The sequence below is a fragment of the Sturnus vulgaris genome, chromosome 8, assembly GCF_052056855.1.
Source record: "Sturnus vulgaris isolate bStuVul1 chromosome 8, bStuVul1.hap1, whole genome shotgun sequence".
Lineage (NCBI taxonomy): Eukaryota > Metazoa > Chordata > Aves > Passeriformes > Sturnidae > Sturnus > Sturnus vulgaris.
In genome coordinates this window covers 20,363,433-20,389,484 of record NC_142250.1, presented here as the reverse complement: position 1 = coordinate 20,389,484, position 26,052 = coordinate 20,363,433, and the positions used below count along the sequence as shown (strand labels likewise).

Below are 26,052 nucleotides of genomic sequence, written 5' to 3'. Positions count from 1 at the left end.
ACTGCTCAGCTTATTAACTACGTTGTTTGCCTGATTTTGTCTGCACAGGCTGCAGCAGTTTGGGAAGCAGCATCTGTGTGAGCAAGGTCAGACTCAAATGACTTGTAGAGCAGAATTCTTTGCAGATTAGGAAGGCAATGGGGAGCACTAGGCAGCCAAAATGAACACTTAGAAAATACAGATTTGTTTTGTTAAGGTGCTGTTGTAAACATAAGCAACTTTGGTTTTGTCAGGGAAACCTGGAAGCTCAACCTGGGCTGTTTACCTCTCCAGAAAGCAAGGTGGAGTGCACACAGCAGGGGTGGAGAGGCTGTACGTGCACAGTAGCACGTGGAGCAGAATGCAGCACAAAGTCATACCTAGCCTGTGGGGCCTGACTCGCCTCCCACATGGAAAATCCCCCTGCTCAGAAACGTGGTTTCATTGAAACCATGATTTTTAACACGTAATGGTAAGCAGGGAATTTAAAAATCAAATGTTTTGTTATGTACCAGTATTTTGAAACAAAATGGAATTGTACTGGTTTAATTTTAAGTGCTATCTTCCTTTAATTTTTCACTTGAAAGTTTTGAATGGGACTTCTGGACTCTTAATGTTACTTTCATTTTGTATGGCCACCCTCACCTCACACTCAAAAAACCAGAATTGCTTACAGCAAAATAGCCTTTTGGATAAAAATGTTGGCACCTCATATTGCTGCACTGTGACCATGGATAGGAATTATTGTGGTGATTATTAAACTGGCTACCTCCAGTACTGTCCTAAGTTTTTATTCAAATTGCTTTTCATCTTCATTCTGCCCTCAGCTGACCTTTGGTGTTTGAATGCAAATGGGGTCATAACAGAGACTTTAGGTGGTGCCTTAGGTATTTCAGCAGGACTACAGCATTATAAAAGATTTGATTCTGATCCCAACCTGAGTGGGAGGAGGGTTTGAAAATTTAGAGCAAGAGAGATCTTCAAAAGCCTAAAAACTCATTTGAGTCTGAGGTGCCTAGATATGGTGATATTTTAGCCTTTATTGCTACCTGTACTCTAAAGATGCACACAGCAGTCCAGTGGATTGAATACAAAGCTTCAAGTGTTTTTTGAAGAGGCATCTGAATTTTTTATGAACATCTAAAGTGTTGCTAGTTTTCCAGCCAAACTGGAAGCTCTGAATTGGTGATGATCTGTTACATACATTGCAAAATCCTTGGGTTTGAGATCATTCATTGGAAAGCAGCATTTTCAAGGAGGTAAGAGTTATTTCTGCAAAATCCCATGATAAATAACAGTACAGTGCTTCTGTTGCTTGCTGGGCTGCAGCCACTGGGAATGATCAGTGCTGTTTGTTACTACAGGGGTTTCAAGCTGGTGTTTTCCTCTGTGGTGTTCCTAGGCTGAGCCTCTGCCTTCTGTTGGCCAGGCCTTGGTAAGGACAAATCTGGCAGAGCTGATAAATGCTGCAGTAGGAGGGAGAGCTTTTTTTTACCTATCAGGTGTTTTGTACTTCGATGAATATAAAGATACTCTCTGTGTAATACTGTGCCTGAGATTCCTTGTGACAAAGCATGGATTATAAATTTTTAGAACTCTTTCTTATTTCAGGTAGCATCTTTCACCTTTAGGTCATGTTTCTGTTCCAAAGTTTTCTCTTACATCCAGTGGAACCAATGGCATTTTAATTCAGAGCACTTGAAATACATCCAAATACCATCCTGATTTCCCTATTTGAAATAAATTGGGTTACAGAGCAAAATTCAAGAGGGAATTAGGTCTGTGAGGTCACCTAGTTCTGGTTCAAACTTGTCACTTGAAAGTTGGTTGACCTGAACAACTGACCTTAGCCTTCACATCAGTAGCAGCTGTCCTTGATGGAAAAATGTTTAGAAGTTTAAAAAAGAGGATTGGAATTTTCAGAAGAGACCGGCCTTTTAATGGCTGTCACCATTAAACCAGCATAGTGTTTAAGGTAAGGAATTATGAAGTGGTTACCACTTTTAAGAATTTTAAATTCTGGGTTTTTATTAGAGGGCTTTTTTTTTTTTGTGCTGGGATGTACAGAATAAAAAAGTTCCTGTATATTTAAGTAATAATGAGGAAAGCAGGAATAAGTACTGCTCTACAGATCTTTCTGACTTGTCTGGACTGGAGAAATCAGGACTATGATGCAGGAGTTTGGCCAACAGGATTCCCTTCCTAACAGTCCTTAAAAATTCAAGGAGAGTTTGAAATGAATGTTCAGCTGCCCTTTTTTTGAATCATTTTCATCTGGAATTTCTCCATCGTTAGTTAGCAGCTAAAAGGTGCTTTGGTATCTGTTTTTCCACAAAAGGTTTAGTTGTCTCCAGAAATAAGAAAATTTCCAGGGCAACAGCAGCATTGACAGGAGCAATTAAACCGTATTTGGGATTGTGGCAGGACAATAGCCTCCTGAGTCAGAGGTTTTCATTAGATGATTTAAGTAGCTTCAGGGGTTTAAGTCAGTCCTGCAGCTGATGTGTCATCTTACATTTTAATGTAAAGACAGAAATTTTGTCAGGAAGTATGTTCCAGGTCAGAATGACTGCAAATGAAAGAATGTCATTAAAAAGGAGGTAGTTGACTTGGACTCATTTAGCTTTTTTAAGAAAAAGCTTTCCTCTGCTCAACTGAGCATTACTGCAATGTATTTATACTGCACTTGATGTCTTGAGAGGCTGACTTAGAACAGAGGCTAGACAGAGTTAAAGGAATAAAGTAAGTATTTATTAAAAGGCCTTCAAAGGATGCACCTTGGGCAGTACAAGAGCCTGGCTGGGGCTCTGCCCAAGATGGACACCTGCTCACAAGTTTCCACACTTTTATAAGTTTTGGTCCATTTACATATTGGGGTTAATTGTCCAATTACAGCTCCAGGTTCTGCAGTCCCATCCTCCCAGACTGCTCTCCTCAATTTGCTGCTGTTTGAACTTTCTGGGCCTGAGGCTGCAATGGTGTTCTTGGTTCTCGGGCTGGAAAAGGATTGTTTTGTCTGACTAAACTGTGAAGAGATTTTGCTAACACTTTATATGAAGTTCAGAGTTACATATTAATGCAATACAGAAACTGGAAAATATGAAAGCTAAAACTTAAGGCTTCACACTCAGTGCCTCCAAGTTCAAACAGGCAAAGGCACATCTGCTGGTACACTGATACTAATGCCAGTGGGCAGTTTAAAGGCTGGCAGGCCTCACTAAATGAAGGCTTTTATATCAACCATTAAAGTTTACAGGAGGATTTCCACTGAGAATTGAATTAAGTTCTGGACATTGGATTTGGTAAGGCATAACTGGATGACACCTCTTCTAAAGCCTCTGTGTTATCTATCATCTGTTGTTCAGCATTTGGCTGTGGAAAGAGGACTTCGTAGTCCTGAAGGAAAGTCACGTCTGCTTTGTAGCATTTACATTAATAGCTCTGCTTCTTGTTTTTCCTGTCCCTCAGGGTACTCAGGAGCTGGTCAAACAGGTGAAGAATTTGCCCCAAGCCAACTACAACCTCCTCAAATACATATGCAAGTAAGTGAAATTAATTAACACTTGGAAAAGTCTCTAAGTTTTGTGAGGCTGTCTTATATGTAAATAATATACTCTGAAAGTATGAATATTCAAAAACCACTTAAGTATAAGTTACAACTCCTCTAAAAAACATAGAGGTGAATGCAGCCTGCCTGAAGGAAACTCTTGGTTTATCCAGGAGGATCAGCCAAGCAAATTGCTGCCACCTGCAGCCTTGGCAGCAGGCATGAATGATACTAATACATTATATTGTTTATTTCAGAATCACCTACACATCACTAAAGATAGACACTTCTTCCAGATACTGCACACTTGGAAGGTTTATGACAGAACCTGAGTAGCAGATGCAGTCAGAATAGCCAGTCTGGCATTTTCTCTGGTTTGGAAGTGGGGTTAGTAGTGGCTTCCTCTTGGATTACCAGGGACCCCACAGTCTTGTCTCCTTTCATCTCTGCTGATTTTCCCAGTTTTTGGGCTCCCTCTCTATCTGGGGATTGGAAAGAGTTGAATTTTAAAGGCTACTTCCAACTCCAACCATTCTATGATTCTGTGATCTGTATTTTGTTAGATTCAAGCCAAGCCACAAAGCTCTTTCCACAGGCTGCTAGTTCTCGGACAAGGATGACTTATTACTGCTGTTATGTAAGTGAAAATTCACCAAAGTCAATCCATATAATTTGAGAATTCCTGTAAAAATGCAAAAATCTGTCCTTTCAGATCCAGTAGATGACTGGGTCCCTGCTAGGTGGGTACTTCTGGCAGAAAACATCCTGCCTTCTCTGGTTCATAGGAGACCCACGAGGAGGGATCTGGGGTTATACTGAATATCTAAACTACAGTAATTCCTCAAATCATTTCAGGTGTCAGGGTTGTATGAAAACAGGACAAAACTGAATGCTTATAGTCTGAGAAGTGACTTATGAATTCCCTCATCCTTTCATTTTTCTGGGGGGCTTTTCAAGGTTCCTTGACGAAGTTCAGGCTCACTCCAGCATTAACAAGATGAGTGTCCAGAACCTGGCTACAGTATTTGGACCAAACATACTGCGGCCCAAAATGGAGGATCCAGTGACCATGATGGAAGGTAGGTGCTGTTCTGGGGGGATGGCACAGCAGCTGTGTTTTGTGTTTTAATTGAAAGCCATACATTCCTGGGGAGACGCCTCCGTGCCCTTGAAACTCCTTTTGAACCTACTGCTAAAATGAAAGCTCAGCTGTTTTTTCATGACTGTGCTTAAGTACCAAACTGCAATCATTTAGTGTTGGTGCATTTCAGCAGTTACACAGCTCCCTGTAGAGAACATCCAGGCCATGAGGAGAGGACTGTAATTATGGCTATGCCACAGTGGCTATAAGTAGAAGTGTCTTAGAAGTGTTGTCTTCTAAGGAGACTGTATGGATCAAAACTTCACAGAATCAAAAAGAAAATAGTTGAAAATCAGTTAATTTTGGATGTAAAAAATCTGAAGCTTTAAAATTATTTGCTTCCATATGAATCAAGCAGGCTGACATTAGGGCTGGGATATGGTTCGTCTCCTAGATTGCATTGAAACACAACTACTGTGGTGCAAGTTTTAGTGAGGTTTTTGCATAAAGTTTTGTAGGATTTTGGAAAGCCTGCAAAAAGAATTGATGAATTAATTAGGCACAGATGGAGATGCTGTGCCCAGGATGCACGAACCTAGCTCTGGTTCTGCTCTCTAGCTGTCGGGAACAGCTGACATGGCATTTTGTGTGATGCAAATCCTTCACAGAAGGCCACTATTGTCATGCCTTAGCAGCAGCAGTGCCTTTAGCTCTTCACAGGTGATGTGCAGATGTGTCCCCCACGATGGCAACTCACTGTAAGGCAACAGGACAACTTCAGTGCATGACCTGAGGTATTACAGCAGTTCAGGGACTCGAAGCCTACCACAGAGATGTGGACCATATTATTAAGGGTAAATTTGATTCCTTCCCCTGGAGATGTGGAAGGTATAAAAATCGGGGAGGAGAAGGGAGTGTGGGAGCAGTGCTTGTTATTCAGTGCTGGAGGTGGTGACAGCTGAAATCAGCCTGTGTGTGATGCTGGGACTTCCCCTAGTGGCCACCGGGCCAGCGGCGTGCCCTCTGCTCAGCTGGCACAGGGGACAAGTCTGGGTTCAGATCACCTCAGGCATTTCATTCTGCTGCCCATCCGATGGCAGAGGTGCCTGTACTGTGTATAGGTGCACACATGCAGGTGCTGGGTCTCTCCTAATCATCGTATAAAAACAATACAGTGATCTGACCTGGAATTCTATATTGCCACAGATCTGAAGTGTAGAAAAATTGGGATATGTAGGCTGGATTTTTAGACTTAATCATTTTACTCATAACAGGATTGGCAATGCTTTATTTTAGTTGAGAACTTAGTTGAGGTTGGTTAGATAAAAGTAACATAGAAGTGAAAAGACTCCATTTTTTTTAGCTTCAGGGTAATTTGAATCTCTGAAATAAACTGATAATGAGATCTTAACAAAATGCACTCTAATTGTGTCTCTCTTCAATTTAAACCAGGCGTTTCAAATAGAAATAACCAATGTTTGACAGCTAAATTGTTAGGAATGCCCTTATCTTCAAGACATGTAGTTCTCTTTCTGTATTCACAGACACAAAATAGAAGTGGGTAGGTGAGCTCAGTACATATTGCTATTAGGTCAAAAACTCATCAATAAAATAAGGCTCTTGCCTTGACCCTGAGTATGTTTGCCTTATTCTCTATTTGAGGCAATACTTAAAAATAGAATTGCTTATTCACCCTTCTAAAGGTTTTCCTCTTTTGTAGGAAGTGCTTTGTATTAGGTTTGGTAAGTGGTGTTCTCTATTAGTTCATAATGGTCTGCTCCACTCCTGGAAAACAGAGGCAGCACATTTCTGTGGATTTAAATAATTGTGAGCATTTTCTCCACTTGCTGTACACCCTCTGCAAGTGCATGTATAATGCAGATGTCATACTTCCTGCAAGTTTCTCTCAACACTGAGTGCAGCAGAAGACCTGAGCTGAAATTTGTGGTTTTTCTATAAGCAGTAGCTCTGGGCCTGTTCAGACCAAGAAACTGGGTGCAACCTAGTCATGCACAGAGGCTGGGGTGAGTGCAGAGGTCCTGCATGTCTGCTCACCTGCTTGCCTTTGTGTTCCATCCACAGGCACCTCGCTGGTTCAGCACCTGATGACGGTGCTGATAAGTGAGCAGGGGCGGATCTTCGCTGTTCCCCAGGCCGAGGTGCCGGGGAGCCAGCTGGAGATCAGGCCCATGCGCCAGCGCAGCACTGTCGAGTGGATCTCCGAGGAGGACGGCGAGGACAGCAGGTCACACAACAGCGCTGCCAGCCCTGCTGATTTGCCTTCTGCCAGCGCTGTGGCTCTCGAGGCCACTCCAGGACCTGCAGTGAAAATCACTCCTCCAGAGCACAGTGGCAAATCGACTCAGCCTGCCACGAGCCCCAGTAAAAGAGTGCAGACTTTGCCTCCATGGAAATATTCCTTCCGCCAGCAGGGAGCACGGTCTGTGAGTCCAAAGCTGGGCAGCTCGTCCTTAGATATCCCCAACCTCTCGTCCAGCGGGAACTGGCTGATGAACGGCCTGTACTCCCTCCGGGGCCATCGCCGGACCGCCTCTGGGGAGCGAGTGAAGGACTCGTGCTCCTCCCAGAGACTCTCCACTTATGACAATGTCCCTTCATCCAGCCTGTCCCTCAGCACACACAGCATGGCCAGCACCACCTGGTCTACATCATCCTGTGAGATCTCTGTGATGGACTCGGTGAGCAGCTGCCCAGCCTGCCGGGCCAGTGACTCTTCTACTTTAAGCTCCCTAAAAACCGAGTGGGTGACTCAGGGCTCGCTGTCCCAGAGCGAGGTCAAGACAGCAGATCTGGAGAACAGCATGGACAGGTTTGAAGCCTGCAGCAGCAGCAGCAGTGAACAGAGTGACCCAGCTGCAGCTTCCCGAGACTCTGCCCAGTGCTCCAGGGCCTTACAGAGCTTGGTGGTGGAGCTAAAGACAGAACTGAGCAAACAGAGGACTGAGTATGAGACTAGTATCAAAAGGTAACGTCATCTGCAGGGGGCACAAGGAAGTAATCTGTCAACATTCTCCCTGTCTGAACATGGGCGTGGGCTACCAAAACGATCAGGTTCTCAGCCCTGAAGTTTGGGGTTGGGTGACAGCAGATTTGGTTCTGCTTTTTCCTTGCTACTCTCTGAATTCAACTTTTTTTTCTCTGATTTAAAAGAGCATCAAAAAGAAAACACAGGGGAATTTCTATGACACAGGGGAATCCAGTACTTCATATTCTGTGTTTTCACTGTAAATGAGAACTGCACAAGTAATGTCAAAGTCTGCCCTTAGTGTCCTCAGAAAATAGCAAAGCAAACATTGTGTAGGGAGGAATTGGGACCCAGGATGATCAGGCCTCAACAAGGATGAGCTGTGCAAGTGCTGATATTGGTACCAGATCAGCCTAAACTGAGGGCTTCCTGTTCTTTTCCCAACAGCAACATTCTTGAGGAATTTGTGCTTGACTATTTTCCACAGTTTTTTTTTTGGGGTGGTGGGATTGGGACTGCATCTCAGCTGTAATGTTTTCAGCTGCCCTTTTGTATTGAACTTCTAGAAACCTCACTTTTGGTTTCTGATGTAGAGAGTGGTCCTTGGCTGATGGGCAGCCTAGCTTGGAGGAGCAGTGTCAACTGTGTCATTTGCCAGCTGATGTGTCCTTGCACAACTGCTGCTGCTGTACTTTCCATCTGAGCTCAGAAAAATTCTTTTCTGTTTTTAGGAGAGCTGTGTCTAGGGCTGGGGCTGTAAGAAGTAGAAAGTATTAATAACAAGGGAGTCATTCATTTGTGTGAGTATATTAGGTTTTATGAGTGTATGTGATTGTAGAAAGACTTTTAGGAAAGCATTCAGGGAAATAGGCACATGAAATATTGATGCTTAAAGGAATTAGATATATTTTAATATACAGCCATGAGCAAAATTGCACACCATATTATAATACATGCTGCTATGCAGCACCAGTACTCTGCACTGAAGAAGGGCTGTAGTCCCAATTCTTACAAAGAGTTTAGTTCTTGGGATTTGGGGTGTTTTTTTCTTAAAGTGTTACTGTTATACTCCTTCAATTATTAAAACTTAGATTGGAAATGGAGGTATGAAATGGTGCCAGTCTCCCAGACATGGTACCAGAAGCACATAAGACTGTTGGGATTGTGTAGCACAGCTTTAGGCTGCGTTTTTTGGCACTTTTTTCTTGTAAAGGTAGTTTCTCAAAAATTTATCTGAACTGTGATCTCTTCCCATGGGCCAGTTAAGGTAGGAACTCCTCTTGCTATCTTCCTGATTTATTTTATGATTTCCTCTGATGGTGGCTTGCCAGCCTCTGTTGTGTTTCTGCCTCTCGCCCTGTACTGCCTTGGTGTGTGGAGCTGGAAGGAGAATCAGGCTGTGCAGCAGTTTCAGTTCCCACCTAACATCCCTGAGTGGGAGAAAAGCCCCACCCAGTTGTGTTCCAGATGTAAGAGCTTATGAAACACCAGCAGTTGCTAGCATGGGATGTTGGGAAGGGTCTGTGAATGAGGGTGGAAGTTCATGGCTTACATGGTTTGTTTTTTTAGATGCCCTACTGATGCAGAAAGTGAGGGAGGTGAGGGTATGCGCCTTACATTTAATTGTGCAGAGCTGCCCTGGCAAGCCTTATTGCAGGGATACAGGTTAATAAACAGAAATACCAGGCTGCAGAACCTAGAAATATGTAGCTGCACATTCTTGCCTGCTGCCTGGGGGAAGAGATGATTTTCCACCTCTTATCAGTAAAACTGTTCCAATGGAGCCTTAAGCTGCTGACATCAGGGGCATCCAGGAAGACCTGTTCTTCATTCCAGCTGTTGAGCTGCTTCAGCACCAACACCTGCCTTTCCCCTGCAGCTGGGCAGGACAGAGCACCGTGGCTAGAGGGGAGGACTCTAAATTGGCCAGGTCTCACAGGGCAAAGTAGCTGAGAGTAAAATGCCTAATGAACTAGAGTTTCATAAAACCAGGCACAATGCAATCTCTGCCTTTTTGTATTAAACAGGATGACTCCAGCTGTTCAGGGTTACAGCCTCGAGGACTGTACTGTCAAATCTAAGAATTTCAAGCCAAGTTTTTCTGCTCTCAAAAATTTTACAATGTTTTTACTACATCTGCAGCAATTTACGGGTGCAAAAGTATGTTCCTTTTCAGACTGCTACTACGGAAAGACAGGAGCTAACTAGCAAAGAAAGGAGGCTGCTTAGCATGAAAGATTTAGGCTGCCTCACCAGCTTTATTTTATTGGAGATAATTTAGTCCCCCAAAAGTGTACATATGCTTGTGGTTTGCAGAACTGTGTGTATCTAGCAGGACATGTTTTAGTGAAAGAATATGAGCTTTTTTGTTGGCACGTACGTAAGTGAAGGCAAAGTAGTGAGTGAGCAGAGTGAGTACCTGCCTGGGGCAGAGGTAAGGAACACTTGCTGATGGAAAAGCTGTTATTTCTCATCAACTGCCCATTTTCTCCCTCTTAGTCAGAGGTAGGCAAGTTTTATGGCCTTCCTGTAACCACTCTGTTCCAGAGCATTTCTCCCTCAAGGTTAATACAATTATCAGACATTCTCTGTAGAGTTCAGTAATTCATGTTTACCACCTGGGACTCTTAAGAAAGTGTAAGTACTTGGAGAGGACTGTTACGAATGTAGAAATGCTGTAAGTACTGTGACCCTGTATAATTCAGTCCAGGCTGCTGTAGTTGACCCCTAAACTTAGTGGTAGAAAAAGTAATTGGCAGCTCAGAGCTGGTACGTGTGTGTATGAGGAAGCATCCCAGCATCAGAAGTGTCACATTCCAGCTGGCTGGAGATAAATGTCTGACTTCCTCCACAGGGGCTGCTTTTTTCCGAACTTGGTACAGGACTTTGATTCATTGTGAAAACTGTGACAATACTCAAACTGCCACCTTTAGCTGCATGAAAAGAAAAGTTTAAGGTGACACATTGTACTGCCTCTTGGTCATAAAGTAGAATTCAGACCCTTCTGGGACTGCCCAAGGCGCCCTTTTTTTAAAATTTTTGTTTGTTATGGAGGCAGTAGCATAGCCTTCTTGATAATCAGTTACCCTGACTAAAAATAACCCATTCACAGTTCTACTGGGATGCCGCACCCCAGCTTCAAAGTTGATATTGGAATGACCAAGGAGAGGTGAGGGTGACTTTGTGTTGGAAATTAAAATAATACAACCTTTAAAAATAATTAGAGAAGGGGCATTTTTCATTGTAAAAGCCTAATTTTTAAATTCACATTTCAGTAATCAGTAATTCCTATGTGAAAATATTCCTTCCTCAGTATTAACACCACTACTTGGTCTTGTGATTGGGAAACACAAGGGGGAGAACAGCAAGTGCTGTGCTGCTTTGAAATCACAAAACCATGAACCTTGTTCTTTGACCTCCTGAGTGAAAAGCCCTGAATTTACATTTAAGAGCTGTTCTTCTGATTCTTCCTCATATGAAAGGTTTGGTTTCATAAAACCTTGTACCCCACCCCAATGTCAGTAATAAACTTCACAGAAAATACCATCAAATGGAGGAGGAAGGACTGTGACCTCATTCCTGTCTGATCCCTAAGGATGTTCCTTTGTACTGGATATCCATATAGACCAATAGAGTATCAGGATGAAAACAGAGGTTAAAAGATTATTTTGGAATTATATACTTGAACTCTAACTGAGGAATTAATGCATCTCCTTAGCCAGGCAGTCAGGTGCTGGAAAGTAAGCATTGTTTTCTAAGATTTGAGCATTTTTCTCAAGATGCAAATAAAAGAAGCTCTAGCTTTCAAAGAATCTCTGCCCCTAAATTCAACAGTAATGAAATGGCATTTAGTTCCCTCCTTTAAAACTTCCTCTTAGAATATGTTAAATTTAAGTTTTTCCTCTTAGAGTTTTAATAGTTATCAGCTGTATTTATCCAGCCACTTTAAAAAGCCTTTTTCTTTTCCTCTCTCTTTTTGGTTTTAAGAATTGAAGAAACAAGTGCAGACCTGAGGAACCAAGTGGTCAGGTTAGAAGAAGAACTGGACCAAGAACGAAAGAAGTACACGATGCTGGAGATAAAGCTGAGGAATTCTGAACGCGCTCGTGAAGATGCTGAGAAGAGAAATTACCTCCTGCAGAAGGAAATGGAAGAATTTTTTTCAACATTAGGATGTTTAACTGTTGGGAGTCAAAGTGCTCAAGTCCCTAAGTAGAACAAGTATAGAAAATCCTGTTTCTGACAAAATGAGTGAAAACACGTATTTTGTTCTGGTATACTCATGTATCATGAGTAATTCTATAGTGATTGTGCTCTCAGTGACAATTGCCCTGTTGTCTTTACATGTGCTATAGTATTTGGGCCAGCTGGGAAAGACTGCTGACCATAAAGCTTGATTAAAGTCTCAGATTGCCAAGAAAGAGTGGGTGCTCTCTGTATCCACAGAATGTAAGATACTCTTCTCCAGAGTGTCCTGCTGCCATCTTTGGACTCAACTGCACCATCCTTTTGCTGGCTCAAGGACAGTGCAAGGTCGTGCAGGGGGGGTGGATGCCCAGAACCAATAGACAAGTTGGTCATGGAGCTGAGGGATTCCTGCACTTGTGGCAGGGAAGGTGGCAGTTCCAGTCTGTCACCACAGCCAGGAGGTGTGGCAGAAGGATTTAATGAGGTGGTTTTTGCCCCATCCCTCCATAAAGTTTGTTCAAATTTCTCATTCCTAGAGTGGTATTATTTTATGAAGATACTGTGAAAACAAGGTCTGCAAACATGCTGAAGATATCAAAATCTTCACAATTCACTAAAATTGTCCTTTACCCACCCACTGATTTTAGTGTTTCATAAAAATGCAGCTTTAAATTAAACTGTGATTAATAATCAGATTGGCTACACAAACTGTGTGGAACTTTTAACATGCACATTTTGCCCTAGGTATCTGAGGGTTTTCTGAGCCAAAAACAGAGCAGTATTAGCTGCATGAAAAAAATTCTCCTGAGTTGATACATGTATTAAGGTAGAAGATGGAAGATTCTTATCATCACAACACATCTATGCTTTAATAGCAAAACTTATGGTAAGAGGAATTAGTGCAATTGGGGTGGGGGGTGTCAGGGTGGTAAAGGGGGGAGGGTGGGGATCTATCCTTAACCTTTCCTGGACAATGTACACTTACCTGCCTTGTAACATTTCTCATGATACCAGCTGATATTTTTGTTGTTAGTTCTTACAGGGAGATGAGGGGACGGAAAGAATACTGCAAACAACCCATCTTCCCAAGTTCCTTACTTCTGCTAAGGAGAAAATTAGAATGAAGCTGTAAGTTCTGGTAATTTGCTGCCAGGGCTGACTTCCCTTCCAAGTGATTTCAAGAAGTTCTGCATAGCATTTGTAACACCCTGAGCCATGCAGAGCCTGCACACTGAAAATTGTTGCACCAGATTCAGCTTGAATTTCACCTGAGAGCCCAGCACTGTTCACTCTGTCTTTGACATCCTGAGGTAGCTTGGGAGTGCCTAAGGAGAAAGAATTTTAACAAAAAAGTGCCACAACAACATGAACTGGCTAAAGGGGAAGTATAGACTGTAATGAAGAAGATTGCTTTATTTTAAATATTTTGAAAAAGTGCCCTGAACCTCATTTTGTACTAGAGAAGACTATAACTCACTGTCCAGAAATAAACTTAGAATGGATTTTTTACATACCAGGAGATAGTCAATACCGAAAGATACTCTTTCTCCTGTCATCTCACAGATATTCAGGTATTTCAATATTTAAAACATCTGGCTGTTAATTTATTTCTACTGCACTGTAACACTTCTCCTTCCTATAGAAATATTAAAAAATGTTAACCATTTAAAGTGAGCAAAAAGCAGAATTTTAACCTAATCTTTCCAGGATAAGAAACATCAAGCAAGGTGGTACAGTAAGCCATGTAGATAGGTTCATTCAGTTATTTCAAAACCTTTTCCCCACTTCCCAGGCTCTCCAGCTGCCCTGGATTCCTGACTGCCCCTGGCATGAGGCAGGTACCTGCATGTTCAGCAGCAGCTGCCTGCCATCTGCAGGCATGAGCATCATCCCCACCTTTTTTTTCCACTTCTGCCTTGGATTCATTATGAATGGTCACAAGTGATGCTTTAAGGATTAAAACAGCAGCATCAGATGCATAATGTGAGAGAGAAGCATTAACAGTGACTGAGCTGGAAGAGCATAGTGTGACAAGTCATCACAAAATATACCTTAATACTGGAGGGTGGTTTGAACCAGGTTGTAAGTAGAACACCAAGACTGATAAAAAGCAACATTAAATCCTACTACTAGTAGCAAGCAGGGCATTTTAATGCTTTTATTTCTACCCAAAACATAGATACCTTTCATTGTATCCATCCTGACAGCCCACACCTTCCTTACTCTATTTATATTGCATTATCTCCTGTATGTATTGAGTGCAGACTGCTCCCTGTAGTTCACACTACACACTCAACCACTGAGCCCTGCTGACTGCTCCCTGTAGTTCACACTACACACTCAACCACTGAGCCCTGCTGACTGAAAGACTAAACACCAACTATGCCAGATGAGCAGTGAACAGGACTGCTGGGTAACTCTCCAAAGTATTTAACCATAGGTAACTGTTTACAAACCCACCTATCCCAAACTTGCAGATCCAGGATAGGATCATGACATCTATAGCAGTACATAATCTGGTATCCAAGATAAAATTCTTTTTAACATACAAAGAAACTCTATCCACTCAAAATGAGGAGTGAAACAAACCAGTTCCAGAGTGGCTGTTGTGCTCCAGCAACATCTCTGACTCTTGTTCACGAGGAATAAATTTCAGCTGCTTCTGAAGATGAGCCACTGCAGTAGATAAACCTGGCAAGAAGCTGCTAACAACCCAGTTCACACTAAAATACACCACAGTGGGATGCTAACCTCAAGTGCAGCAACAGGACCATAATGCTAAATTCCTGATATGGGCAATTATGCAAGAAATGAGACCTACTTGTACACAGCTTCAAAGAACATTATGCCCTCACCTGAGGAATGTGATACATCCTCTCCTAGCTTTAACTCCTGCTTCCACACTCTTCCCCACCAATGCATTTCCCCACACCAAGCACTGGAGACTACTCCTTATTCTGCAGACCTTTCACTTGTTACAGTCTCTGATTTAAATGTCAGCTTTCTTAGCAAGTGTTTACAAGATACAGGTTTGGTTATTATTAATTAAACGTGACAGAAGGTTCCTGGAATAGATAAATTTTTACCACAGCTTTACCTGTGCCATCTTCCCAGCCTGAAATATCCCTTCCAGTATTATGCAGGCAAAAAATAAGAAACAAACAATAAAAAAAAAAACAGTAAAAACTTTGCCGTGAAAAAAAACCAAAGCAAGCAAGCATATGCTTTAAAATAAAGCAAAACAGCAACACTTCAGAATAACTAAGAAAACTTTGTTAGGTCGTGGCATTTCTAACACAAAAAGGAAAATGATCAGGGATAGCTTAATGACTCATCTACATTCACAAGGCAGTTCCACTGAAGCCATCAGTATTATGGAGTGTTCCAGTCCTGAGCCACCAGACAAATCTTGGGCACAGAGGATACGACTCTCTCTGGCCTTGCTCTGTAATAACGTATCACTCGAAATTAGCAGCACTTTATGCTGACACTTTATGCACATAAAGAGCATCTCTGAGCCTCACCACATTCCTAGAAGAGCATTCTACAAACTGCTGGCCCAGATAAACAAAGCTGGCTGCACTGTCACAGTCACAGTCCCTTTCCCTTGAAACTGGACACAAAGGCACCACCAGCACAGCTCAAGTGCAGCTGCAGTTGTTAAGGAAGCACTGAAACCCTGCTGGAAGTGAAGGCAATCAAATGCATTATGTTGGGACTCACCTGTGGGAGAAGTGCCAGTGCAGTGAGTGATCCAGGCATCCAAGTCAGCTCTCCAGAAGTCAGATCCTTCAGGCTTCTCCAACTCACAGTTTTGAGAGATTATCCCATACACTAGGCAGCCCGTGGCTTACCTCTTTCAGCAGCACAGGCTCTCAGCAGCTGTGTTTCCAGGAATTAAGGTGGCTGGAGCTGGCAGCAAGGAAGCAAGAATGGATTCCCACTGGTTTGCAAAGACACTGAATGTGTGTGGCTGTTAAGAGTCTGTGGCACATCCAAAGTTCGTGGGAATGGAAAAAACATGTCACTTGGCCCACAAGTGAGCTCACAACAAGACAGGACACTACCATTAAAAAATAGATGAATTCTCAGGAAGGACTCTCACTAGTAAGATTTCAAGCACAGCCCTATTATGCAGTCCATATGAAACCCATCACAGCCTGGCAATGAAGAAACAATGCATGGTGGTCGAACTTTTTTTTTTCTTTTTTATTTAAAATATCATTATAACCAACTGACATACTAGATAACAATGTATACATTCCAGTGGTGCACATGTAATGACCTATGGCATGAATGAGTTAAAAAAAACCCACAATGTTCTCAGTAATGCCCACCAACAGCTTATTTGGAGGGAATAAAGGAAAAACAGGAAAAGGTATCATATGTGGGGAAGAAAAAAAAATTAGCTTTCCCCAGTATTTTTAATGGTGTGTCTTCCCCTTCATAGTTCTTGGGACATAATAAAATGAAGACTATACTTCAAAAAGGGCAGAAGGAATGATCACAATAACTGGGGTGGGATTTTTTTTCTCAACTTTAGTAATAAAAGTTAAAGAACTCTCAAAAATAGACTAGATATTGGGCCTACAAAAGTAATTCATCTGTATGCAAAGCTTACCAAGAATTATTCCTTTTGTAAAATGTAAAGGATGAGCTGACATTACTAGTAAGCTATTTTTACCCTACAAAACCAGACTACAATAATAAAATCACCAATTTACAGCTAACACAATAATCTAGATGTACATTACTGTACACAAGCTATATATTACACATGAACATCTTACGTGAAATAGATAAGAAACATACTGATATTGTCTCAACATTGGCCAATAGGTTTGTTTTTCTAAAGGTGTATTTTCTATTCACATTCAGTGTAGTTCCAATAGCAAGGGTTAGCTTTGCTTACTTAAGAAACGTAGAAAGTTTGTGTGAGGTAGTTCAAGAAAACCTAGCTTAAATTTTGAACTGCAGAAGTAGAAACACAATGTGATCTGATTTGTAACACATTTCTGTAACACAGACGTACAAAGAGAAGGGAGTGAGAGAGACCACTTAAAATACTACTTTTATCCAGTGCCCTTAACTAAGAATAAATTAAATTAATTGAAAATTTGGGTAGGCAGTATAGTCTTATCACACTGCTTCAATAAAAACCTCTTTCTAATCCTATTGAAAAATACAGACAGGCTCTCCTTAAACTGCACCAAACCACTGACAGGAAAATAAAATGTAACAGCATGGACAGGCTGCTGCCAACAGCAAATAAAAACAGATTTAGAAACTGTAATTCACTCCCTTTAGCAACTTGGAAGAGTAAGACCAAGTATAAGTTGAACCTTCTCCCCTTCTGCCCACAGTCTTTACCAAGAAACATTTACTGTCATACACTTCGGATTATTGGCTGGGTAGGACCATCCTGTAGGAGGTTTTTGCCATTTTTCTTCATGCACTGCTGAGCTGAATGCTCCATCCATCCAACCAACCAACCAACCATCCATCAACCATCCATCCATCCATCCATCCATCCATCCATCCATCCATCCCCACCAACCCCAGGCAGCCCTGGGTCACAGCTCATGCTGGGGACACTGGACACCCCCACCACATCACTGGTGCTGATGCTGTGTCCAGCTGGAATTCCTGCCTAGGAAGATGCTACTGCATCTCACATAGTGAAAGCTTCAAAGCTAAAAGCCCAAGCTTGGGCAGGGCAAAGTGCCACGCCTGCTCAGCTGAGCAGTGACCCAGGGCCAAGCATGTTCCACCAGGAGTTGTGCCTGGGCAGCACAGCTGTCACACACACAAACAATATCAGCTCTGACCCACAGTCTTGCACAAACTTCCCAGCACAGCATCCCAGTACATCCTAGGGATAAAAATTCCCTCCCCATCTCTATTTCAAATTCTTGAACAACTTACTTCTACAAAAAGAGAGAGCTGCTTTACCCTTGCTGCATGCCACAGCTCTGGCCAGAGAAGGTAGAAATTCATCTTGCTATTACTGCCCAACTTTGAACCTCAGCTGAGGTAAGAGATCAGACAGCTCATGGTAATTCAGTCCATATTAACTCCCAGTGGATTGGAATGGCCTTAGAAAGTTGCATGCATTTTAGTGAAGCCTGTTGTCTCAAAAAGGTTCCAAATCAAAGTCTAAAATAAAACTTAACAATACTTTAAAATTGTACAGCATATTGGATAGCATATAATCTAACAACAGACAAAGACAGTGAATTCCAGTTACCCATTTGCTATCTGTGACAGTGTACACCTATCTGAAAAAAATTGTATTTCAACAAATAAAAAGGGAAGTTAAGACTAGGATGCTGTTGTGATAATTTGATTACTGAATATGATTTTGTCTTTGAAATTTGCCATTGCTTTAATTTTCCTAAAATGCAAGCAACTGAAAAAAAGAAAAAGAAAAAGCAACACTCCTGTGAAGATGATGCCAAAAGTGAACTCTCAGTTTCCTCAGGCAAAGCTCTGACCCTACTGAAACAATCCCTTTAAGCACAGCTTGCTCACACTGCAACAGGCTGCAGTGGGCAGTTCCACACATTCACTAACCTTGCCTTGAAAGAAGAAAAGCTCAATTCTCCTTAGCACTTATGAGCTCAGTTCAGTTACTATCTATTTAGGACACTGGAAAGTGATAGCAAAAAATATTTTTAAGTTTCAAAATATTTCAGTCATCACTGCAATCCAGTGAGGTCTAAAATAAATTTAAATAGGAACTATAGTTACCAATTTGTTTTTAACAGCACTGAGAGGCATCAGAAGTTACTTCTGTCAGTCTTAACTTCATTATACAGTGACCACACTGTGCTGACCACACTTATTTGACCCTATATAACAAAGGAGTACTGTTATTCGACCAAAAATTCTGGCTTAATTCACAGCTTAAACTTTGTTAAAAAGATTACAAAATAGACTGTTCTGTTGGTCTCTGTTCAACATTTTCTACATTCCAGTGCTAGATGAATCCAAACTTGTCCTGCCTGTTCTGAGGTAATATACAATTTGGCAGGATCCTGCAAAAATAATTGCCTTAACAAATGTGGCTTAGGAAGGCAATATTGAAATATTAGAGACAAGTGAGGAAAGCAAAATTACACGCACACAGCACTTACCAGCAGTCTAGCCAGGCCAGGAAAACAACTGTGCAGCTTATCAATTGAGTTATCTTTGAGACATTACTATTCCTTGAAACCCTGCATGTTTTTTTAAAAAGACATGTTAGATATTGACATACTATCACTTCTGTTTTTCTGAAACTTACTGCAAAGACAAAGTTTCCTCTTTCAGTTAAAACTTCAAAAAGATGCTTATTTAACCCAATAAGCAGAAGGAACCACACTGAAGACCACCAGTCACCCCTGGATGACCTCTGCAGGCAGTTACATTATTTGCTTATGCTCAGCGCCTGGCAAGACTTCTGTATCTTTTCTGCCCGTTTTTGTGAGCTTTACTAATTTAAATTCCTCTTCACATTCTAATTCACTACACAAAATATGCATCTACACAAGGCAATCAATTATACAGCCTAGCTTCACTAAAAATCTGCATTTTCCAAAGAAATAAATTCTCAATGATTGTTTAACTCATACATAAACTTAAGTCAGTTATACATAAATCATTCTGTAAATACAAAATGTAAACAGTTTAAATACTTCTGTGAGGAGCAGCACCATCTTACATGACTATTTAGTAACTGTTCTATATATCTCAATATATCTTTTGTTTAAAAAGTGTATTGAAACCTGGAGCTTCGTTGATGAAAACTACTGAATATTTATGACTTAAAATGAACCACTGCTAAGATTTCTGCTACACTGATCTCATGGTGAAATGAAAGAGATAAATATTAATTTATACAGCACTACTTCTCCCTCCTTTGGATGGCATATATTGCTCAATTAATGCATTAGCTACAGAAATCCTGAGGTTCTCCTACCACTTCATGGTTTTTAGCAATCAGTTACTTTTGGTGGAGAAAGAGTAGCTGAAGTTTTGCCCCTATTGCATTCATGTTATTCCCTCTTTGACCCAGAAAGCACTTAAAAAGCACTTGCCTTAGCAGACAAAACTACTAAGAACCAGAACTCCCAAAAATTACATCTCACATGAAAGTATAGCTACAGCATACTCATTTTCCCTCTTGTCAGTCTAAACATCCTGGATACAGCTCATTTTGTGTGTACAAAAACAGGCTACGTGCTAGAAGTAAACAGTTTATTGGCATTGCAATGTATTATTCATGAAGTATCCTCATGTTTTATGGTGATCACAAGATTTGGCATGCCACAACTCTGCAGAAAACATCACATTACTCTGCTAGGCTGGATATTTCTGCAGCTTTGAAGATATGCTTTGCTTTCTTAAGTTCATAAACCCATTTAGACGATGTAACTTTGCAAAGGATTTTTTCTCTTTCTCTAAAAAAACTCATTAATTGTTGCTTTTGCTGAATTATTATAGGCAAGTGGCCAAAATAAAAGAGGATTTTGTTCACTACCCAGCAAGTAGTATGCCTGAAACTACAGATGGCTGCACTGAATTCTCTCCCCCTCCACCTGGACACAGATGTATGACCAAGCATAAAACTTTTAAGGATATCATGAACAAAACATCTGGAATAAATTCTAATTAAAAAATTGAAAACCTATAAAATCTTAAATAATTCATCATATGGTAATGACCACAACATTAATATGTGCTTTCATAAAACAAATCTTACAAATTCAGTAAAAAAAGATCAGCAGCATAATAGTAAAGCAAATATGCAGATTTTAAAACCACAATAAAAATTACCAGGTTTAATATTTTACAGTTAATTACAGCAAAAAAGTGGCTGCTTATAACACAACTTACAGTTTGAAATTACAGCACTTTATGATGAATTCCATGATCATTTTTGAAAAAACACTCAAAAATACCACCAAATTTTAAAAGTGCCCTATTAATGACTAAAAGGACCCCCCTCCCACCCCCCAAAAGACCAAGTAGTCATCTACAGCAACCCAGAGGTCCAGCTGAGGTTTCTAGACTGCTGTCTGTATCAGAGGCCAATGTTGGATCTGTTGACATTGAAGACACATCGTTGACAGATGACGATGAAGATGGGTGTTGAGAGCCATTGATCATTGCTGCACCTGTGCTATGAGAAACAAAACAGCAAATCAGTTGCAGATACAGTTGCACAGTTCAGTACTTGCATTAGTATGTCTCTTCCTAATGGCTGTTAATTTTCCCTCTTTTGGCAAGTTTGTAAGAGATGTGTCTCAATCCACTGTCAAAATAAATAAAACACACAAGTCTTTAATGTGGGGGCTTAACAGATGGTGTGTCAAGAACTGAAATGAATGAAGTATCAATTACACAGGGTCAGTAAATAGACATCAGCCCTGTATATTCCACTCAAATATACAGTGTCTCAATTCAAGAGGTTAAGGCATTTGAAGAGCCATATTTTTGAGTTAGGTCACTTTTGGACGTCTTGATCAGCTTTATTCCCTCCTGACCTGTAACTCAGTGGAACTGTGCTTTTATTGTAACCAACCTAAAGGTGCTGGTTGGCCACGTATAACCCCGTTCTTGGTTCTCTCCTCCAGGTCCATGACTTCTTTGTATATCAACTCTGAAAATGCACAGAAGGGAAGGCAAAAAATGAATTTGCAACCGGAGACTAGATCAATAATACATCTCCCATTAAAACGTCCATTTAAATTTCATAGGTTTATTGCTGTTCAGAATTAATTTTGAACAACAGGTCAGCTACACAATAACTGGCAAGTGAAACAAAAAACATACACTCTTTTCTGTTGGAGCTACAGTGACCTGGCACTCTTGAGAACACACTGGCATTGCTCTAAGATTATTTCATTCAGGCTGGGAGACCTGAGGCTAAGCTGTCTTAAGGCCCACTCAGTATTTATCAATGGCTTCTTTGGCAAGGCAAACTCAATCAGCAGTCTTCAAAGGAAGAGCTTGGAACACGAAGACCTGTCTTTCTAATTCAGCATAACATTGCTCAAGCTCCTGTATCTTTTCCAATTGTAGCAGTTTGTCCAGAAGAGTTACCCTCACTAAAAATGCTCTCCTATGGATTGCAAAAGGTGACTGAGATGAGCAGGTCTTCAGTTCACTTTAAAGGTTCATCTCCCTTGCAGGAAAAGTTTGTGTCTCAACAACTGAGAGGCTGTGAAGCACTGGTCTGTTCCCCTCACATCCAAGCAGATGAAGTAAATACTATTAAGTTGCTCAGAAGAACTTTAATAACAATAATCGCTGGGGCCCAGCATACTCCCAAAAGCCTTATTATACTTTAAATGCCTTTCTTACCTTTCCACTCTTCTATCGTGTGTTCCCTCTCATCTAACTGCTTATCTGGTATCTTTGGTGGAGGCTGAAAAACAAAACTAACTCATCATAGAGCAATCAAAAGGGATACAAAACCAGTATAAATTAAAATTAAGCATTCAGAACATGAACTTGATTTAAAAACATTTACATTATTATATATCCGTTCATACTTGGACTTAGCCTAGTTTTTAGATGATGCCACAGTCTTTAAAGTTCTTAACAAATTTGCTTACATTACTGTAATAATTAACAGAGAAACTGATCAGTCTGGTAGAAGAGTTCCTAAGTGCAGTAGTTTCCAGCACAAGCAGCTACTTTTTAGCTACTGTTAATTACTACATTTTCTATATAGCTATTACAGAGCAGCAGAATTACAATTACAGAATTACAATTACTCCATTTACATCAAGTAGCCTTTTCTATTCTTAGTGGCCATCATCAAACTTTGCTTTTTTAAAAAATAACACTTTTCTTATAAGCTGAAATTATCCTCAAACTAATTTTTAAAGGAAAAAAATTATATTAATCTCTTTGTTCATTAGTTTTAATCACTGAAAGCTCAAGATCTTGTATATTCAGATTTTGCTGAAACGCTTATTTCTAGTTGAAGAATAGTATCAATTCCTACAACTAATGAAAGTATTTTGCTTCTCCAGGAATAAATACCTCAGAACCCCATCAAGGGCAGTCAAATCACACTGAAACAACTGAAGCTCGATACATCAGAACCCCATATAAAAGATTTCAGATGCATGGCTACATGTTCAGGAGATAATATGCAATTATACACCAACACAGCGATACACGAACACAGAGACAGGTACCTCAGCCCGTTCCTGATGCTATTTCTAATAAGCACATCTATCAACATCAATAAAAACAATTATAGCTCAGTTAAGCTTCTAATGAAATATGCAACAATCTTCTATCAAGCATCACAGTAAGATGGCTTTATACAGTAACTTGCTAAGCAGAGACCTAAAACAAGAACTTACAGCTTCTGCTTCTGAAGGATCGTACCAAACATTGATGTATGGGTGCTGCAGGGCTTCATCCACAGAGATTCTTTTAGAAGCATCTATAACCAGCATTTTTGATAACAAATCTCTTGCTTGACTTGCTGCAAAAGTAAAATTTTCTGTTCAGATTACTGCCATATATAGAACACGTAACATAGTGTTTCAAACTTTTAAAAAGAAGGGTCAGAGTAAACAAGTTCTAATTAAACATCTATGCAACCCTCACATAATATGAGGTTTAGGACAATGGTCCATTTGATGGCAAAAAGCCCTGAAGAGAATGACACAGTTAAGAACGGGGACAAACATGTTTCACTATCCATTTTCAGCATACAGTGTCCCTTGGTGTGAAACAGCTCAGGTGGCAGTGCAGCCTTGTCTCGAATTGCAGCAGGCAAGCACCTACTGCCCCTTTCTGTCATATGCTTTTAGTCAGAAAACTAGAAAACACCGTTGAGTGATGCCACTGATTAGGTGGCCTTCAGAACCAGTAAGTCACTGAAGTAACTACAGGGTATCTATATATTATGAGCATAAACCCCTTATTCTCATCCCTAGAGAACAAAGTTCTGCTCAGCCTACACAACTTCTATTCCAACCTCCCCCCACTTTTCTCTAAACTATGTTGGCATCTGTTATTGAGAAGATTATAGATATTGACTTGTCTTTATAAAGACAGCTCCAAGAATAGGAGCTGTCTCATGAAGATATGAAAGTGGAGGCAAGCACATGTCAGCACATTCATCCACTCTCATGATATAAATATTTAGAACCTTAGCAGGATGATTTTATAGCGAACAAAACCAAGCTACATTTCTGTCCAATATATCATAGTTTAAAAACTTTTAAAGCATACAACACACAGAAGACAGACCTTACCTTTAAGTTTATTGTGTTCGGAGTCAGCTGGGAAAAGGACATCTGGAAAGAGTTTTTCAAAACTATACCCAGCATATTTGGGTCTGTTCTCCACGTAAGTTCGGACTGTAGGCTGTAGTTTCTTCATAAATTCAGGGCACGGTGTCCCCAGCTGCTCTATAACTTTATTCCATTGATCAATATCTAAGATTATGCAGCTAAGAAAAACACTGTGTTTGGTTTTCAGCTAGAAAGTTATGTTAAAACCACATGGAATAATCAACAGAGAAAACACAGGAAATTGTAATAAAGTATCAAGTTCATCATCATGACTTAGGACTACTTTCTTAAACAGTGAAACAAAGCAAGGCTATGATAGTGTAGTCATGCAATATGTATTTCACACAAAATCATTACTGGCTAGAAAAGGATATCATTCTGAGAAACAAGATTAGAAGACTCACAAAATATTTAAATACAACAAATTTAACTTAAGTCCTTATATGGGTTCTGGAAAACTCACTCCCTGATCTGAACACACATTCACAGCAGTCAAGCTACTACACATCACCAAGGCACTCCTGAGAATGACCCCAAGGGGCTGCTTTGTCCTTCATTCTGATCGTGGTACCTTGGCCCAGTCCTGGGCAACCTCTCACCAAGAATGGGCAACACTGAGCACCACTGGGCACACCAAGGACCAAGGCTTGGCACACACAGGTCAGTGACAATATTGTCAGGGACTTGTTTGGCTCAGGAATTCCTAGTTGCAGATGGTTAAATTCTGAGGGAGAGCTCAGATAAAATTTTAAATATACTAACTCACATTCTCCCTAACTTTCTCTTTTTGGCTGCCATCAAAGACTGGATACCAGGCTACCTAAATCTGCAGTGGGTTGAAGCAGACCCTCTCTTACATTGTTAAAACTTAAGAGCAGATCTCTTCAAAAGGATTCTGAAGCTCTGCTGAGCTTTAGTACAGGCTTTGACAAAAGGAACTATTTAGGTTGTATGGCACTGAGTCTAAATTGAAAAGTCATGCCAGCAAACCAGATGCATAAAGCAAAGCATGGTGCAGCTCATGCAATGACAGAGCTGTGTGAAAGTAAGGATGCTCTGGATTTCCTTACCATGGCTCAAAAATTTCCACCCCATTTTCACCCCTAAATGATACTATATCAATTTACCCCTGTAGCAATAGCAGGAAACATTTCTGATGGCATCTTAAAAAAACCCACTCTGTAAGTAATAGTAAATCAAACAGGATATCAAAGTCCAGTTACTTTCAGTAATTTTAGCAATGATCTAGAGGTTTCAGTTTTGTTTGTTTGGAGCAGACTCTTTGTCTAAAATACTGTTCAAAGGACAGGCCATACAGACACCACCAAACCATTCATGGAATAGAAAGACAGAAATACCAGATATTTCTGAAAGCTGCTTGTAGGATCATTTCTGCGTACAAAAAATAAATCTCCAGAGTGTAACTAATGAAGATGGTTAGGAATTTTTGTAAACATTTTCTATAAAATGCAAAGAATAGTAACTACTAACATGCTCAGGTACTAAACAAGATTAGTAAATTACTACATAAAAATGAACTCCAAAGTAAAACCCAATGCATGTGAACCAAGAAAACACCACCTAAACAAAAAGAAGTCTGTCTTAAGTGTGACAACATTCAAAAGTAATGGATAGGGACTCTATTACACTGGAAAAAGAAAAGAAGAGGGGGAAAAAAAGGTAAAAGAAAAAATAAGTCTTGTTTGTCCAAATGGTATATAATGGACTTGCAAATTGCAATTTGAAAAGGCAGTTTAAAACCAGTATTTTAAGAATTAGAACCACCTTAATCTGGAACTGTATCACTACAGTATCTTTTGACCTTTTAAAACTATATCCCAGGCCAAGGGTAAGGATACGATCTGTACCAGGAAATAAAACACCACCTTTGATCATTTCTCCCATGATGCACCCAACTGACCAAATGTCAACTGAAAACAAAATGCAATGATATTAACATAAAAGA

General features: G+C 40.5%; 2 protein-coding genes across 11 annotated transcripts in view; one reads left to right on the top strand and one right to left on the bottom strand.

Moving 5' to 3' along the window:
• Window positions 1-12,014, top strand: part of ARHGAP22 (Rho GTPase activating protein 22) — a 124,055-nt gene extending 112,041 nt beyond the window's left edge. For all 5 annotated transcript variants that reach the window (XM_088169077.1, XM_088169076.1, XM_088169078.1 and 2 more), the window contains 4 exons: window positions 3,448-3,521; window positions 4,484-4,605; window positions 6,690-7,593; window positions 11,581-12,014. In XM_088169077.1, coding sequence (XP_088025203.1) covers window positions 3,448-3,521; window positions 4,484-4,605; window positions 6,690-7,593; window positions 11,581-11,809 — 1,329 coding nt within the window. In that variant the 3' untranslated portion in view covers window positions 11,810-12,014. The remainder of the gene's footprint in view (window positions 1-3,447; window positions 3,522-4,483; window positions 4,606-6,689; window positions 7,594-11,580) is intronic.
• Window positions 12,015-20,005: 7,991 nt separating this feature from the next.
• MAPK8 (mitogen-activated protein kinase 8) overlaps window positions 20,006-26,052 on the bottom strand; it is a 242,209-nt gene continuing 236,162 nt past the window's right edge. For 3 of the 6 annotated variants that reach the window (XM_088169082.1, XM_088169083.1, XM_088169081.1), the window contains 5 exons: window positions 24,048-24,230; window positions 23,145-23,269; window positions 22,129-22,192; window positions 21,347-21,424; window positions 20,006-20,939 (listed from right to left, as the gene is read on the bottom strand). In XM_088169082.1, coding sequence (XP_088025208.1) covers window positions 20,794-20,939; window positions 21,347-21,424; window positions 22,129-22,192; window positions 23,145-23,269; window positions 24,048-24,230 — 596 coding nt within the window. In that variant the 3' untranslated portion in view covers window positions 20,006-20,793. Of the gene's footprint in view, window positions 20,945-21,346; window positions 21,425-22,128; window positions 22,193-23,144; window positions 23,270-24,047; window positions 24,231-25,945; window positions 26,018-26,052 lie in introns of all 6 variants that reach the window. The other 3 variants (XM_014875379.2, XM_014875377.2, XM_088169084.1) reach the window with 3 other exon arrangements.